At 42.5% G+C, this 18,606-nt stretch overlaps 1 protein-coding gene across 2 annotated transcripts in view; it reads right to left on the bottom strand.

The window, feature by feature from the left end:
- GRHL2 (grainyhead like transcription factor 2) overlaps nucleotides 1-18,606 on the bottom strand; it is a 173,928-nt gene that overhangs the window by 105,019 nt on the left and 50,303 nt on the right. For both annotated transcript variants that reach the window (XM_049633542.1, XM_049633539.1), the window contains exons 3-4: nucleotides 5,756-5,823; nucleotides 198-591 (exon numbers count right to left, since the gene is read on the bottom strand). In XM_049633542.1, the coding sequence (XP_049489499.1) occupies nucleotides 198-591; nucleotides 5,756-5,823 (462 nt within the window). The remainder of the gene's footprint in view (nucleotides 1-197; nucleotides 592-5,755; nucleotides 5,824-18,606) is intronic.

The raw sequence follows: 18,606 nt of genomic DNA on the forward strand, positions 1-18,606 counted from the left end.
GAAATCAAGTCAGAGGCTTAACTGACGAAGCCACCCAGGCGCCACTAAAACCTTGTTATACAGATACAAACACGTTTTGAAAACTCTGAACTCACAGTTTTAATTACTTGATCCCACTCCAAAAGCAAACAGAAACAAAACTAGCTGGGGGTTCTGGGTTGAGGTTCTGGCTGCTGCGGACACAGCCAGGGACTCACCTCTGCGGTTCCGTCCTTGAAGCTCTCGCTGTAAGTGCTGTCGGGGGTGCTGCGCTGGTCATCCTTGAGGTAGGTGCTATGGCTGGCCATGGAGGGCACACCATACTGGGTCTGTTCAAAGATAAGCACACGTTGCTCCTCGCCATCTCCCCGGGGACAGTGCACGGGCGGGGCCATGAACACGGGTGTGAAATCTTCAGCTTTCACCACCGTGATTCCGGACACCGGGATGATGGCCGGGCTCTCGGAGATGTTTGTGCTGTACTGTTCCCGTTTCGAGTTCTCCAGGTGGTCTTGATTTAGGGAAAGGTTCACTGGAACAGTCTTTAGGACCTGCACTCGGTTTTCTCCTCCGGTCAGATTACTCTGGGCTTCACTGGTGCCAAGGCAGTTTCTGCATGTTTAAACCCCCCCCACCCCCCCCCCAACATAACAGAATTAGAAAGATCACCACTTTGTGACTCCTAATAAAATAACGGGTGCCAGCAACAACCAGTGGATGTTAATGCCATTAGGGAAAAAGCTGATGGTGAACTTTACAAGGGAATGCAGTGGATCTTCGCATGACTAGAGGTAGGACAGTTGTTCCGGGAACCATGCAAATTACCCCGCCTATAAAGTGCAGTTGGGAAAAGGGGAAGAAAGAAAAAAAAAAAAAAAAGTTGACCCTGAATTTAGGCAAGCCTTAGATCTAACTCTATATTTCTCTCAGGGAATACAGAAGGATGGAAGAATAACTTAAACAAAATCAAAAGGAAACAATCATACAAACAGAATGTAACACATCTTACTGACCTGGTTTCTTCAATAAGTTAGAGGCATGAAAAAAAGAAAGGAGGGTGGGTAGATTGTTCTAGAGTAAGAGATTTGAAAGGCATAACAATCAAACAGGATGAGTAGATCTTGTTTGGATCCTGATTTGAAAAGCCAAAGAGGCGTTTTGAGACAATGGGATCTTTGAGGCAATTGACTCTGGACCTCAAGTGAGGTGATTATTGAGGAAGTATTGTTCATTTAGTTACGATAATGATTTTGAGATTATGGAATAAAACGTCCTTTTTATTTAGAGATATAAATGAGAAGCAGCTAGAGATGAAATGACATGATGTCAGGAACTTATTTCAAAGACTACTGCAATAAAAAAAGAGAGAGAGAGAAAGAGAAAAGGTAGACATGGAGCAGGTGTAACCAAAAACTACCACTGCTGAGCCTGGAGAATGGGGTGGGTATTTGGGGGTTCATTATACTGTCCTCTTTATCCCTGGATATGTTTGAAAACTTTCAAAAGAAAAAGTTATAAAATAGCTTTTTTTAGGGGCACCTGGGTGGCTCAGTCAGTTGAACGTCCGTCTGGCTTCAGCTCAGGTCACGATCTTGCGGTCCGTGAGTTCGAGCCCCGTGTCGGGCTCTGTGCTGACCGCTCAGAGCCTGGAGCCTGTTTCGGATTCTGTGTCTCCCTCTCTCTCTGCTCCTCCCCCGCTCATGCTCTCTCTCTCTCTCTCTCTCTCAAAACTAAATAAACATTAAAAAAAAATTTTTTTAAGGTGGGGGCAGGACAAGAACTTGAAGGGGGGCAGTGGGAAGAATATATTTCACTGTTCTGTGGGCTAACCTCCTTGCAGGAAAGACAAAAGGCTATGAGAATTTATCATTAAAATATTTTCACTAAATGGAGAAACAACACGAGCTCATTGATACCCTTAGCACTGAATTACTTTTGGAGCTTCAGAGAGTGGCATCACTGGGCTTATGTAAAACAAGCTCTCTCAGATCTCAGACCTCCTGACTGGTACAAAGAGAAAGGAAAGGATTTGGAAAATTAATTCTCACCAGGCTAGGATAAAATACTTTCCACTTATACTACAGAATTCTGGGAGAGAGCAGAAGCAAAGAGAAATTCGTCAATGGAAGAGTATTGTGGATAGCACGGTGATTTTACTAGCAAAGTCCCTGTGGTCAGTAAAATTTGGGGCACCTCTCATTTATAGATTATTCTGAATGATATGGAGGGAAAAAAAATACATATTTTGCATGGAGCCCTATCTCCAATGTCTGTGTTTTGTTTTGTTTTGTTTTTAACTAGCGTGTGTGTGTGTATGAGTGTGTGTGTGTGCTTTAAATTAGTTAGCCCACTAGTGTGGGCTAACTGGCATCTCTCATAGAGAGAGAACTATTTGAATAAAATTGCTTCTTCCCAGAATTGACCTCTCTTGGCCCCTCTGAGCTTGCCTAGCTCTCCAGCAGGACTGTGCATTTTTGGCTTTGATTTCTCAGACAAAACCTCAAAGTGAATGAAGCTTGAGGAAAGAATGGCTCCGACATGAATAAAGACACCAGAAAAATACCTAAACTTTTCTGAGTCTGTCACAAATCTGTAGAAATCATTCCAGAAAGTAATTCTTTAAAAAAATAAAATTGCAAGGCTACATTCTGGCTTTGACCTGCTTTCGTGGTCAGAGCAATACAGTGAATCTGCATATAAGACACGGTGAAATTTAGAAATTACGTTTAACCTGAGTCCAGTTAGCTAGATGATGCCAAACCCAGACCACCCGTTTATGTCAGCATTTCCTAAAACTCCATTGTTTAGAATATTGCATGGAATGTTAACAGATGGTCCTCAAAGACAGGAGTCTGTGATAAAATCAGTATTCAAAAAAAACAAAAAACAAAAACAAAAACTGCCATAACAAACCCAGCCTGGGTGGGTCACAAACATCATGAACACAGAAAAGGCTCCCAGGCATTCCTTCGCCTGTTTAATTATAACCCGGAATTTCCCAAACTAATTTTACCCCAGACTCTTTTGTGGAGGATTAACTAGTAATACATGTGGATAACGTCCTGTGAGTTGGATGTACAAGGGCTGGTTGGTCTACACTGATTAGCTACCAAAGCAAGTGTCCAGTTTCTACTCTTCTGGACTTTTATAAGCACACACCTACTGCCTTCGCCAATAGATTCAAAGCTAACCAACTCCTCTGCGCTTAGAGTCCATTTCAAGCTAAATTTGTTAATTCTCTAATCCACGCAAGACACACGAATCCCAAACAAGAGACACAAGTCAAAATATTTGGGGCATTCTTAGAAGCCAACACAAGCGAACTACAGAGTTGTATAAACCTATATTGTAAATAAATATAAATAAACCTATATTATGAACTATAAACCTAGCTGAACCATCGATATTACCACACGATGAGGAAATAATAGACACAGCGTCATCCTAGAATGTGTAACTGCCTCTGCAGAACAGTGGTAGTTTTAGAAGCTAGAGAACTTTAGAAAGACATCCAAAAAGTGGCTGATTATAGCAAAGTAAGAATTATCGTGAGCTACTGGCTCACCCGCAATAGAATTTAAAGTTGAACCAAATATTGCCATAGGAGGGAAAAAACGCAAGGCTACGAACGGCACATTAAATATGCTTTTTAAAAAATCTGGGTTGGGGCGCCTGGGTGGCGCAGTCGGTTAAGCGTCCGACTTCAGCCAGGTCACGATCTCGCGGTCCGTGAGTTCGAGCCCCGCGTCAGGCTCTGGGCTGATGGCTCGGAGCCTGGAGCCTGTTTCCGATTCTGTGTCTCCCTCTCTCTCTGCCCCTCCCCCGTTCATGCTCTGTCTCTCTCTGTCCCCAAAAAAAAAAAAAAAAAAAAAAAAAAAAAACGTTGAAAAAAAAAAAATCTGGGTCATGCCGGACTTTCAGTTATTTTTCCAAGTACCAACTTCTATATACAGACAGTTATAATGACACCATGCAAGCACATGGCACCTTAATTCCTGAATATGCTGCAGATCAAATGACATCCTTCCAAATTACATTCGACCTGAAGTCTACGAGGTCATAATTAGTCTACACAAGGTAGTTTTGTCCGTACCCCACTGCCAGTTTTTTTGAAGCTGCTCCACCGAAATCACAAAATAACCATGAAAATACGATGTCGTTCTAAAAGATGCTGTAACGACAAATGGTCTCTTCTGTCTATTATGATGCAGACGCAGCACATACTTTAGACATGTTTTTCCCCGACCCTTCTATGAATACTGGTATACGATTTAGCAGACTGCACCTGCTTGGCTTAATAAATACCGGCTAACGGGAGGAAAAGTCACAAGATCTGAAGAGTATCAGGCTCCTTCTCCCTGTCATCACTGCTACCAACTAGGGTCCCCAAGACAGCGTGCAGCATCAGAAGATTCCTTGAAAACTGCACACCAGATGCAGACAGCCTTAACCTTTGCTAAGGGTGTACTTTGGAGGTGATACACAGCCCAGGGCTGCTGGCTGGTGGGGTGGTTCCTGCTGCCGTTCGTGTCATAAGCAGGTCCCATCAAGGCCAAGTAAGATCTGGATATATGAGCTAGCAGGGGATTTCATTTCTCCTGACTTCATATTTCCATATGAAAAAATCACCAGGAGCACCTGGGTGGCTCAGTTGGTCGGGCAGTTGACTTTGGCTCAGGTCATGATCTCACTGTTCTTGAGTTTGAGCCCTGCATCAGGCTCTGTGCTGACAGCTCAGAGCCTGGAGCCTGCTTTGGAGAGTGTGTGTGTGTGTGTGTGTGTGTGTGTGTGTGCGCGCGCGCGCGCGCACCCCTCCCCCACTCACACTCTCTCTGTCTCCCAAAAAGATAAATAAATGTTAAAAAAAAATTTTTTTTTAGGAAGAAACACCAAAGGAAAAGCACTGTGGTTTCTCCCCTATTCCTCTGCAGGAAAGGGATATGTCTGATTAATGAGTTTGGGAGAAGTAGCTGAGTAAGGTGGTTCAGTCCCTTCTGGTTCCCTCTTTATGTCTGGCTCATCCCGGCCATACAGAGAGGAGTCCAGTCACCCCTGCCATACCACAGTGGCCTGTCCCTTCAGGGAGGCTTGCAGTCCTGCCTGAGACTAGGTGAGTAGACATACCTAAGTCAGGATTGACATGTTACAAGCTGCAGATTCAAAAATGGCATTCTCTGTTGGCTTAATCAGAAAGAAAACTGAATTTTTTTTTCCTTTTCAATCTGTCTGTGTCTTGTGTTTCAATCGGTTCTTAATTCAGGATCGCAGGAAAAGGGGGGGGTCATATAATGATCTCCTAACATCTGTCTTGCCCCTGCCCCCTCACAGTATGTGCTGCCATGCCTGGTTCTCTACCAACCGCCTCCTGGAGTGAGAAACAGCCCAGTCTCCTTCCTCTCCCCCTCATCAAAAGCAATCTCCACAGGGCTCACTCCCTCAAGGGCTTGATCGTAATTACCCAGCCATGGGATCGATCACAAGAGCTGACCCCGGCAGTACACTATCTTGCCAGCATTTCACCTCTAACTCGGGATATCCAGGCTTCCAGGAAGGGGGTACATCAAGAGCCTGCTGATGACCCTTTGGATGCAATTTGTGGTCCCTACTGAGAGATCCAGTTTTGGTCAAGACTCTTCAAAGACAGAGAGAAGAGGCTAAACTTTTTGGTCCCATCTTCCCTTAAGAACAAAAATTATAGCTGAATACTATGGTTTTCAAAAACACCGAAAAAGAGTTATTTGGGGAGCCAGACATATCCCTTTACATAATACCATACCTTTTATCCGGCTCTTCCTGGCTGTCACTTGCTTTGCTTACAGATAGCAGCCTCTTGTCTCGAGGAACCTAGAAATATCACCAACCATCAGTGAGATTCACGTAGATGCAATTGTGACCTATGTGCAGAGCTAGAGACCAGCAGAAGCAAAGAAATGAGGTGGAATGTTCTCCGGGAAGAGGTGGCAAATTTGCTACAGGCAGGTGATGGTTAAAGGCGAGTAGCCCGAGTGGCAATGACAATGCATCAGACACACGGGGGTGATGATAAACAGAAGGCCATAATGATCATGATTCTGCTATGCACTGCTGACAGGGGCAATTCTGCCTGGACCCAACCACCGCCCAAGCCCTCCCCACCTTGGAAGTGAATGAGGGGAAAGGAACACCAGGTGTGGACGGGGAATCTGGACGCTGAAGCAGACAGAACTCACAAACCACATCATCATGTGTTAACAAGCAACCTGTTGAACAACAGGGGCTGACCCGTCACTCTGATGAGGGACTTTGGGTGCTGACACGGAGGGCAGCAAACCAGACGTGGGGCTACACTATCTAGTGGGAGAGCAGCATCTAATACACCTGGGCCAGCCTTTAACCACCATCCCCATAGAGTTTGTAGCTTTGCTTCCAAATTCTTCTTCTAACGCACTTTTAGTGTTGTCTTTGCAACCACAATGCCAGCACATTACCTGAAAGGTTATTGAAAAGTACTACTAGAGAAAAGAAACTCCTGCCGGCTGCATTTCTGACCACCATCCAATCACCCTACTGCAGCACGGGTCATTCACATATCTCTGCCATAGTTTCCAAACATATGAATAGTGGGTTTAGATTTGGTGGGTTGGTTGGATGAATGTTTTGTTTGTTTATATATTTTGTTTTGTTTTCTTTTGCTACATCTCCACATCTTCATGCTAGCCAAACACCTTTGCACTCAAATGCAGCCCTCACTATTTTGACATAAAAGAGCTTTTATGAGAAACATCCCTCTTCTGGATTCTTCTAGAAATTCTTACAGTTTCCACTCACCTGGATACGTACGCAAGCCAGTCAGATGGATGAAGGAGACAGCATAGCAAGGTGGCTACCAGTCAAGACACAGACCTGTCTGGGTTCGAATCTCAGCTCTATCAGTAACTAAGCTCTGCCTCACTTTCCCCATCGGTAAACCACGCTCAATGGCAGTACTATAACTCAGAGCGTTTCTCAGGAAAATTAAATGAGTTAATTTTTTTCAAAGTACTTGGAGTATCTAATATTTTATAATATTTGTTAAATAAAAATAAGCCAATTTTAAGTCTTCTGTTCACGTGCCAGTGTCGAGGGTCTACAGTCTACACTGTAGATAGAAATGAGGTGAATGAGGGGCAACTGGGTGGCTCAGCTGGTCAAGCGTCCAACTTCGGCTTAGGTCATGATCTCATGGTTGGTGAGTTTGAGCCTTGCATAGGGCTGTCTGCTATCAGCACAGAGCCTGCTTCTAATCCTCTGTCCCCTTCTTTTTCTGCCCTCCCCCCATTCGTTCACACTCTTTCAAAAATAAATAAATATTAGGAAAAAAAAAGAAGGAATGAGGTGAATGAAACATAGTTCCTATTATCAACTGAGGATGACAGATAACATAAAAACATAAACGTTCAAGCAACATTATTCACAATAGCCAAAAGCTAGAAACAACCCAAATGTCCATCTACAGATGAATAAACAAAATGTGGTATATACATAAAACGGAATATTATTCAGCCTTAAAAAGAAAGGAGGGGAGTTCCGGAAGATGGCGGCGTAGGAGGACGCGGGGCTCACAGCGCGTCCTGCCGATCACTTAGATTCCACCTACACCTGCCTAAAGAACCCAGAAAACCGCCAGAGGATTAGCAGAAGGGAGTCTCCGGAGTCAAGCGCAGACTAGAGGCCCACGGAAGAGGGTAGGAAGGGCGGCGAGGCGGTGCGCGCTCCACGGACTGGCGGGAGGGAGCCGGGGCGGAGGGGCGGCTCGCCGGCCAAGCAGAGCCCCCGAGTCTGGCTGGCAAAAGCGGAGGGGCCGGACGGACTGTGTTCCGACAGCAAGCGCGACTTAGCGTCTGGGAGGTCATAAGTTAACAGCTCTGCTCGGAAAGCGGGAAGCCTGGAGGACAAAGGGAGGGAGAGCTGCTGAGCCCCCGGACGGCAGAGCTCAGCTTGGCGGGGAACAAAGGCGCCAGCGCCATCTCCCCCGCCCATCCCCCAGCCAAAATCCCAAAGGGAACCAGTTCCTGCCAGGGAACTTGCTCGCTCCGCGCAAACACCCAACTCTGTGCTTCTGCGGAGCCAAACCTCCGGCAGCGGATCTGACTCCCTCCCGCTGCCACAGGGCTCCTCCTGGAGTGGATCACCTAAGGAGAAGCGAGCTAAGCCTGCCCCTCCACCCCCCGTGCACCTTGCCTACCCACCCCAGCTAATACGCCAGATCCCCAGCAACACAAGCCTGGCAGTGTGCAAGTAGCCCAGACGGGACACGCCACCCCACAGTGAATCCCGCCCCTAGGAGAGGGGAAGAGAAGGCACACACCAGTCTGACTGTGGCCCCAGCAGTGGGCTGGGGGCAGACATCGGGTCGGACTGCGGCCCCGCCCACTAACTCCAGTTATACACCACAGCACAGGGGAAGTGCACTGCAGGTCCTCACCACGCAAGGGACTCTCCAAAATGACCAAACGGAAGAATTCCCCTCAGAAGAATCTCCAGGAAATAACAACAGCTAATGAACTGATCAAAAAGGATTTAAATAATATAACAGAAAGTGAATTTAGAATAATAGTCATAAAATTAATCGCTGGGCTTGAAAACAGTATACAGGACAGCAGAGAATCTCTTGCCACAAAGATCGAGGGACTAAGGAACAGTCACGAGGAGTTGAAAAACGCTTTAAACGAAATGCAAAACAAAATGGAAACCACGATGGCTCGGCTTGAAGAGGCAGAGGAGAGAATAGGTGAACTAGAAGATAAAGTTATGGAGAAAGAGGAAGCTGAAAGAAAGAGAGATAAAAAAATCCAGGAGTATGAGGGGGAAAATTAGAGAACTAAGTGATACACTAAAAAAAAATAATATACACATAATTGGTATCCCAGAGGAGGAAGAGAGAGGGAAAGGTGCTGAAGGGGTACTTGAACAAATTATAGCTGAGAACTTCCCTGAACTGGGGAAGGAAAAAGGCATTGAAATCCAAGAGGCACAGAGAACTCCCTTCAGACGTAACTTGAATCGATCTTCTGCACGACATATCATAGTGAAACTGGCAAAATACAAGGATAAAGAGAAAATTCTGAAAGCAGCAAGGGATAAACGTGCCCTCACATATAAAGGGAGACCTATAAGACTCGGGACTGATCTCTCCTTTGAAACTTGACAGGCCAGAAAGGCTTGGCACGATATCTACTGTGTGCTAAACAGAAAAAATATGCAGCCGAGAATCCTTTATCCAGCAAGTCTGTCATTTAGAATAGAAGGAGAGATAAAGGTCTTCCCAAACAAACAAAAACTGAAGGAATTTGTCACCACGAAACCAGCCCTACAAGAGATCCTAAGGGGGATCCTGTGAGACAAAGTACCAGAGACATCACTACAAGCATAAAACATACAGACATCACAATGACTCTAAACCCATATCTTTCTATAATAACACTGAATGTAAATGGATTAAATGCGCCAACTAAAAGACATAGGGTATCAGAATGGATAAAAAAACAAGACCCATCTATTTGCTGTCTACAAGAGACTCATCTTAGATCTGAGGACACCTTTAGATTGAGAGTGAGGGGATGGAGAACTATTTATCATGCTCCTGGAAGCCAAAAGAAAGCTGGAGTAGCCATACTTATATCAGACAAACTAGACTTTAAATTAAAGGCTGTAACAAGAGATGAAGAAGGGCATTATATAATAATCACAGGGTCTATCCACCAGGAAGAGCTAACTATTATAAATGTCTATGCGCCAAATACCCGAGCCCCCAGATATATAAAACAATTACTCATAAACATAAGCAACCTTATTGATAAGAATGTGGTCATTGCAGGGGACTTTAACACCCCACTTACAGAAATGGATAGATCATCTAGACACACAGTCAATAGAGAAACAAGGGCCCTGAATGATACATTGGATCAGATGGACTTGACAGATATATTTAGAACTCTGCATCCCAAAGCAACAGAATATACTTTCTTCTCGAGTGCACATGGAACATTCTCCAAAATAGATCATATACTGGGTCACAAAACAGCCCTTCATAAGTTTACAAGAATTGAAATTATACCATGCATACTTTCAGACCACAATGCTATGAAGCTTGAAATCAACCACAGGAAAAAGTCTGGAAAACCTCCAAAAGCATGGAGGTTAAAGAACACCCTACTAACGAATGAGTGGGCCAACCAGGCAATTAGAGAAGAAATTAAAATATACGTGGAAACAAACGAAAATGAAAATACAACAATCCAAAACGCTTTGGGATGCAGCGAAGGCAGTCCTGAGAGGAAAATACATTGCAATCCAGGCCTATCTCAAGAAACAAGAAAAATCCCAAATACAAAATCTAACAGCACACCTAAAGGAAATAGAAGCAGAACAGCAAAGGCAGCCTAAACCCAGCAGAAGAAGAGAAATAATAAAGATCAGAGCAGAAATAAACAATATAGAATCTAAAAAAACTGTAGAGCAGATCAACGAAACCAAGAGTTGGTTTTTTGAAAAAATAAACAAAATTGACAAACCTCTAGCCAGGCTTCTCAAAAAGAAAAGGGAGATGACCCAAATAGATAAAATCATGAATGAAAATGGAATGATTACAACCAATCCCTCAGAGATACAAACAATTATCAGGGAATACTATGAAAAATTATATGCCAGCAAATTGGACAACCTGGAAGAAATGGACAAATTTCTAAACACCCACACTCTTCCAAAACTCAATCAGGAGGAAATAGAAAGCTTGAACAGACCCATAACCAGCGAAGAAATTGAATCGGTTATCAAAAATCTCCCAACAAATAAGAGTCCAGGACCAGATGGCTTCCCAGGGGAGTTCTACCAGACATTTAAAGCAGAGATAATACCTATCCTTCTCAAGCTATTCCAAGAAATAGAAAGGGAAGGAAAACTTCCAGACTCATTCTATGAAGCCAGTATTACTTTGATTCCTAAACCAGACAGAGACCCAGAAAAAAAAGAGAACTACAGGCCAATATCCCTGATGAATATGGATGCAAAAATTCTTAATAAGATACTAGCAAATCGAATTCAACAGCATATAAAAAGAATTATTCACCATGATCAAGTGGGATTCATTCCTGGGATGCAGGGCTGGTTCAACATTCGCAAATCGATCAACGTGATACATCACATTAACAAAAAAAAAGAGAAGAACCATATGATCCTGTCAATCGATGCAGAAAAGGCCTTTGACAAAATCCAGCACCCTTTCTTAATAAAAACCCTTGAGAAAGTCGGGATAGAAGGAACATACTTAAAGATCATAAAGGCCATTTATGAAAAGCCCACAGCTAACATCATCCTCAACGGGGAAAAACTGAGAGCTTTTTCCCTGAGATCAGGAACACGACAGGGATGCCCACTGTCACCGCTGTTGTTTAATATAGTGCTGGAAGTTCTAGCATCAACAATCAGACAACAAAAGGAAATCAAAGGCATCAAAATTGGCAAAGATGAAGTCAAGCTTTTGCTTTTTGCAGATGACATGATATTATACATGGAAAATCCGATAGACTCCACCAAAAGTCTGCTAGAACTGATACATGAATTCAGCAAAGTTGCAGGATACAAAATCAATGTGCAGAAATCAGTTGCATTCTTATACACTAACAATGAAGCAACAGAAAGACAAATGAAGAAACTGATCCCATTCACAATTGCACCAAGAAGCATAAAATATCTAGGAATAAATCTAACCAAAGATGTAAAAGATCTGTATGCTGAAAACTATAGAAAGCTTATGCAGGTAATTGAAGAAGATATAAAGAAATGGAAAGACATTCCCTGCTCATGGATTGGAAGAATAAATATTGTCAAAATGTCAATACTACCCAAAGCTATCTACACATTCAATGCAATCCCAATCAAAATTGCACCAGCATTCTTCTCGAAACTAGAACAAGCAATCCTAAAATTCATATGGAACCACAAAAGGCCCCGAATAGCCAAAGTAATTTTGAAGAAGAAGACCAAAGCAGGAGGCATCACAATCCCAGACTTTAGCCTCTACTACAAAGCTGTCATCATCAAGACAGCATGGTATTGGCATAAAAACAGACACATAGACCAATGGAATAGAATAGAAACCCCAGAACTAGACCCACAAACGTATGGCCAACTCATCTTTGACAAAGCAGGAAAGAACATCCAATGGAAAAAAGACAGTCTCTTTAACAAATGGTGCTGGGAGAACTGGACAGCAACATGCAGAAGGCTGAAACTAGACCACTTTCTCACACCATTCACAAAAATAAACTCAAAATGGATAAAGGACCTGAATGTGAGACAGGAAACCATCAAAACCTTAGAGGAGAAAGCAGGAAAAGACCTCTCTGACCTCAGCCGTAGCAATCTCTTACTCGGCACATCCCCAAAGGCAAGGGAATTAAAAGCAAAAGTGAATTACTGGGACCTTATGAAGATAAAAAGCTTCTGCACAGCAAAGGAAACAACCAACAAAACTAAAAGGCAACCAACGGAATGGGAAAAGATATTTGCAAATGACACATCGGACAAAGGGCTAGTATCCAAAATCTATAAAGAGCTCATCAAACTCCACACCCGAAAAACAAATAACCCAGTGAAGAAATGGGCAGAAAACATGAATAGACACTTCTCTAAAGAAGACATCCGGATGGCCAACAGGCACATGAAAAGATGTTCAACGTCGCTCCTTATCAGGGAAATACAAATCAAAACCACACTCAGATACCACCTCACGCCAGTCAGAGTGGCCAAAATGAAGAAATCAGGAGACTATAGATGCTGGAGAGGATGTGGAGAAACAGGAACCCTCTTGCACTGTTGGTGGGAATGCAAATTGGTGCAGCCGCTCTGGAAAACAGTGTGGAGGTTCCTCAGAAAATTAAAAATAGACCTACCCTATGACCCAGCAATAGCACTGCTAGGAATTTATCCAAGGGATACAGGAGTACTGATGCATAGGGGCACTTGTACCCCAATGTTTATAGCGGCACTCTCAACAATAGCCAAATTATGGAAAGAGCCTAAATGTCCATCAACTGATGAATGGATAAAGAAATTGTGGTTTATATACACAATGGAATACTACGTGGCAATGAGAAAAAATGAAATATGGCCTTTTGTAGCAACATGGATGGAACTGGAGAGTGTGATGCTAAGTGAAATAAGCCATACAGAGAAAGACAGATACCATATGGTTTCACTCTTATGTGGATCCTGAGAAACATAACAGAAACCCATGGGGGAGGGGAAGGAAAAAAAAAAAAAGAGGTTAGAGTGGGAGAGAGCCAAAGCATAAGAGACTGTTAAAAACTGAGAACAAACTGAGGGTTGATGGGGGGTGGGAGGGAGGGCAGGGTGGGTGATGGGTATTGAGGAGGGCACCTTTTGGGATGAGCACTGGGTGTTGTATGGAAACCAATTTGACAGTAAATTTCATATATTAAAAAATTAAAAAAAAAAAAAAAAAAGAAAGGAAATTCTGAGACATGCTCTAATATGAGTCTTGAAGACATTTATGCTAAATCCCATGTGACTCAAATCCACCCACTTTCCTCTGGACGCTTGCCTCCTGGTTCAGCCTCCAACATCTCTTCCCTAGGCTGCTGCATCAGCCTGCCAAATGGTCTCTCTTCTCCGTCACTCAGTCCCAGCAAATCCATTCTGGATCCATTAAGAAGATCCAGACTGGCCTTTAAAATGCAAGTCTAGGGGCGCCTGGGTGGCGCAGTCGGTCAAGCGTCCGACTTCAGCCAGGTCACGATCTCACGGTCTGTGAGTTCGAGCCCCGCGTCAGGCTCTGGGCTGATGGCTCGGAGCCTGGAGCCTGTTTCCGATTCTGTGTGTCTCCCTCTCTCTCTGTCCCTCCCCCGTTCATGCTCTGTCTCTCTCTGTCCCAAAAATAAATAAACGTTGAAAAAAAAAATTAAAAAAAAAAATAAAATAAAATAAAATGCAAGTCTAGGGGCGCCTGGGTGGCTCAGTCGGTTGAGTGTCTGGCTCTTGATTTCGGCTCAGGTCATGATCTCACGGGTTCATGAGTCCGAGCCCCACATCAGGTTCTGTGCTGAGGGTGTGGAGCCGGCTTGGGATTCTCTCTCTCCCTCTCTCTCTCTCTTTCTCAAAATGAATAAATAAACTTAAAAAAAAAAAAAGCAAGTCTAATCCCACTATATTCTTACTTAAAATTCTCCAATGCTTCCAATTACTCTTGAGAACATGGCTGCAAAAAACATTCCACCTCAGTTTTGGGTGGCCCCATCACTGCCATGTACATAGTCACACTGTATCTCAAACATGCAATGCTCCTTCTTTCAGCAGAGCCATCAAAGTCCTCTCTGCCTTTGGATACCCATTCTACCTCCATAGTTATCATCATTGTTGGATGGTCACAGCTAGTGAAAATTTGTTGGATGGATGGATGGATGGATGGACAGACAAATGGATATGCAGATGGACGGATAGATAAATAGGTGGCTATATAAATGGACAAACAAGCCAGTCAACAGACTGGTTTCCAGCACTCTACAGTCAACAGAACAGTTAGGAACCAACTAGCCAAAGAAGCTATTTTCATAGAGCTGGAATCAGATAAATATGAACCACCAGCTCCTTCAGGGGAGAATGAAGATAAAGTGAGTCAAACCACTTTTAAAATTAACTAACTAACGGAATCTGTTATGTTTTTCTGTCATGCCTGAAATTCATCAAAAGTTCACACTTGACTTTGGAGCTGCTATTGATAAGTAGCTTGAACTGGATATAAAACTAGGCTAATTTTAGTTAGCCCTGCTAACTGGCTAGTTAGCAGGGCTAGTTTAGCCCTGCTAAACTAGTTAGCTAGTTTAGCCCTGCTAAACTAGGGCAGCCATTCAGGTGCCCTGCAATTTGGTTATTTTTAATAAATCCCATCTAATAAGCTTTGAATGGATTTTTAAAAATTTGAACCCATGTTTAAATGGGGTTCAAAAAAAGGCAATTTCTGGGGCACCTAGTTGGCTCAGTCAGTTACACATCTGACTTCTGCTCAGGTCATTATCTTATGGTTCATGAGTTCAAGCCCCACAGCAGGCTCTGCACTGACAGCTCAGAGCCTGAAGCCTGCTTCGGATCAGTGTCTCCCTCTCTCTCTGCCTCTCCCCTGCTCGCACTCTGTCTCTGTCTCTCTCTCTCTCTCTCTCTCAAAAATAAAATTAACATTTAAAAAAAAAAAGGCAATTTCTAGTGGTGGACAGTGTTATGAACTGAATGAATGGTTTCCCCTCAAAGTTTATGTGTTGAAGCCCTAACTCTCAACGTGACTGTATGTGGAGACAGGCTTTGCAGGAGGTAATTAAGGTTAAATGAGGCCATAACAGCGGGGCCCTAGACCAATAAGACTGATGTCCTTATAAGAAAAAGAAGAGACCACAAAGAAATACACAGAGAGAAAAGGCCATATGAGGACACAGCCAGAAGGCAGCCATCTGCAAGTCAGGAAGGAAGAGAGGCCTCACCGGAAATCAAGCCTGCCAGCCCCTTGATCTTGGACTTCCAGCCCCTGGAACTGAGAAAATAAGTTTCTGTTGTTTAAGCTACACAGTCTGTGGAATTCTGTTATGGCAGCCCCTCAGACTAATACAGACAGTGTAATAGAATGGATATTAGGAAATTTACAGGATTGTCTTTTGACCTTGAATAAATCCCACTTAGTTGCATGAAGTATAAAATATAAAACCTGATGGGCTTCACTGCAGTGATCCTATGGTGACAGTTTAAAAATGTACAGGAAAAGACTTTGAAATGTGTGAACTATTATACCAAGATATGCCTTTGCAGTTTCCAAGGACAGGGATCACCATTTCTTGAGTGCCTGCTGGGTATCACACACTCCTCTCTGTGACAAAGCCCACTACTGTCCCTTGAGGGGTGATGCGGTCCAACCTTAGCAATGAGGAAAAATGGTGTATTTTACAAAAAGAATCTATTAGCACTTCCAAAACAGTATAAAAAAAATCTATCAAATTTAAGTGACAAAACGGCAGCAATTGTTACAATAATTTAACTTTCCACAGCTTACAACTCAAAAAACAGAATCTCTTTTTTTTCATTAATATTTTACTTTATACAGAAAGAAGGTCTATCCTCAAAGTAGATTTAACTCTGTTAATCTTTAATACCAGCATATATAAGTTGTGAATGTCAGAGATCTCAGGCCTGAAAATGACCACTTGGGCACAGTTTTGGGAAACAAGACTAATTCTTCAACGTTTAAAATGTTTCAAGCAAAAACATAATCAAGCTTGTGTGACATAAAGGGAGCCATGTAACTCTACTTGTCCACACAGTCTCAGAAACCATTTTATTTCAAAGTTTTATATCCTAGGGGCGCCTGGGTCGCTGAGTCGGTTGAGCGTCCGACTTCAGCTCAGGTCATGATCTCGTGGTTCGTGAGTTAGAGCCCCGTGCCAGGCTCTGTGCTGACAGCTCAGAGTCTGGAACCTGCTTCAGATTCTGTGTCTCCTTCTCTGTCTCTACCCCTCCCCCGCTTGCACATGCACTCTCTCTCTCTCAAAAATAAATAAAAACATTTAAAAAATGTTTATATCCTAAATTAATAAATTAATCAGGAAAAATGTTAATTCAGTAGAGTTATAGACTTGACAACAAATTGAGTTTTATGTAAAATCCTTACTCTACATCTCAACATATTTACAGACAGCAATGTTTCAACTTTCCTTTAAATATTAAGAATATGCAAGAGGAGAGGTAACTAGGTACCACATTTACTAATAATTATCCTCTGAACCTATGGGAAATAAAATACATTGCTTTTATAAATTACTAATTATTTGGTTTTGAGGTATATTTCTCTTTTCATCAATACAAAGGAATTGCCATCTAATACAGCTATCTGAAATGACGTCCACCACAACGGGATGGAATAAAATCTATTTGTAAAAAATGAGAATATATTACTTCAAGACATTTCTTAGTATAGTTCTTCAATGTCTTACCAAACTATCAACATGTTAACTTAATATAGTTATAAAAGGAAGCTGTAATGACCCAAGTGATTACATCAGGGTCACTCTTCATGGTGGGAGATCTTTGGAGAGTATGAGAACTCTGGTTTAGGACAGAGAAAGGAAACAACACAATGTGCAAAAGTGGAGAGCTGGAAGGACACAGAGAGCAAGAAACAGGGAGGAAAAGAGGAAGAGATTAAAGCTAACTAAAAGGAAAATTGTTCCTCTTGGGTGATCTCATGATGGGAGGGGGCAGGGGCGGGGATTCAGTTCTTGTTCAAAAATAAAGCGTTCACTGTGCCCGACTAGCAACATAAACACAGCCATTGTCACCTTTGTGCCAATTCCCAGCCTACACAGGAACAGTGTTTACAATCAAAGCTGGCAGTAAATCTTCTCATTCGGTAAATACTTGTTGATTTTTTACACTTCACCAGCGCTAAGGGAACTGGTCATCCCTTCGTAAGAAACAGACCACTGTTTCCTGTTTCGTTTCCTGAAATAGTCCTATTTTGAAGGTATTACACGGCAGGTATTTTTGTAAGGTAAGTGAATTACATTCATTTTGTTTCAAGGATTTTTCTAAATAAATATTTAGTGCCCATCAAAACACATGGAAACAAGGGTTATAACAAAAGTGGGTTTTGGAATTGCTGCAAAAGCACTCATTGGAATATTCCTTTCATAAAACTAAAATTATCAATAAATCTAGAAACTCCAAATGGGCATTAAGGAGGGCACTTTCTGGGATGAGCACTGGGTGTCATATGTAAGAGATGAATCACTGAAGCAAAGACCACACTGTATGTTAACTAATTTGAACTTAAATTAAAAAGAAAATGTTTCTATTATTTTTAATAATTATAATATTATTATATTATATTTATATATTTTTATATTTTTATATTTATATATAAAATATATATTTTTTATATATATAATTTATATATATAATATATATAATTTTTTATATAGTGTATATAATTTTGTGTATATATAATTTATAATACATATTTTATATATTTATATATTTATATATTTATATATATTATATATTATATATAATAATTATTATTTAGAGAAATCTAAAAGCAACCTAAAGGCCCAAAAACTGAGTGATGACTAAATTACAGTAGAGCACTCAATGCAATTTTTTTTTAAGTAATCTCTATGCCCAGCGTGGGGCTTGAACTAACAACCCTGAGATCGAGTCACTTGCTCTACAGACTGAGCCAGCCAGGCGCCCCTGTCATCTTTTTATTGACCAAAAATCATAAAGTGAAAATGGCAGCAAGGAAGTATTTGCAATATGGTATGAAGTAGGAGTTACATGCATGTGAACAGAGGCCACAGAAGTCATTATCCCCAACTGAAAACTTCCTGTGGGTGGGTGGTGAAGTTCTGCTCCAGCGATGGGAAAGCAGGGAGGCAAGGAGAACAGAACAGGCTGAGTTCCAATGTGACCTCGGAACTAGTAAGTTCTCTCCACTCCTCCCACCAACCAGGGCCGGGGGGGGGGGGGGGGGGGGGGGGGGGGGGGGCCTCTGGTGCTGGGGGGCGGGGGGGGCGGGGGCGGGGGGGGGGTGGCGTGCTTGGCGGCTCGCGC

Source organism: Panthera uncia, chromosome F2 (genome assembly GCF_023721935.1).
Source record: "Panthera uncia isolate 11264 chromosome F2, Puncia_PCG_1.0, whole genome shotgun sequence".
Lineage (NCBI taxonomy): Eukaryota > Metazoa > Chordata > Mammalia > Carnivora > Felidae > Panthera > Panthera uncia.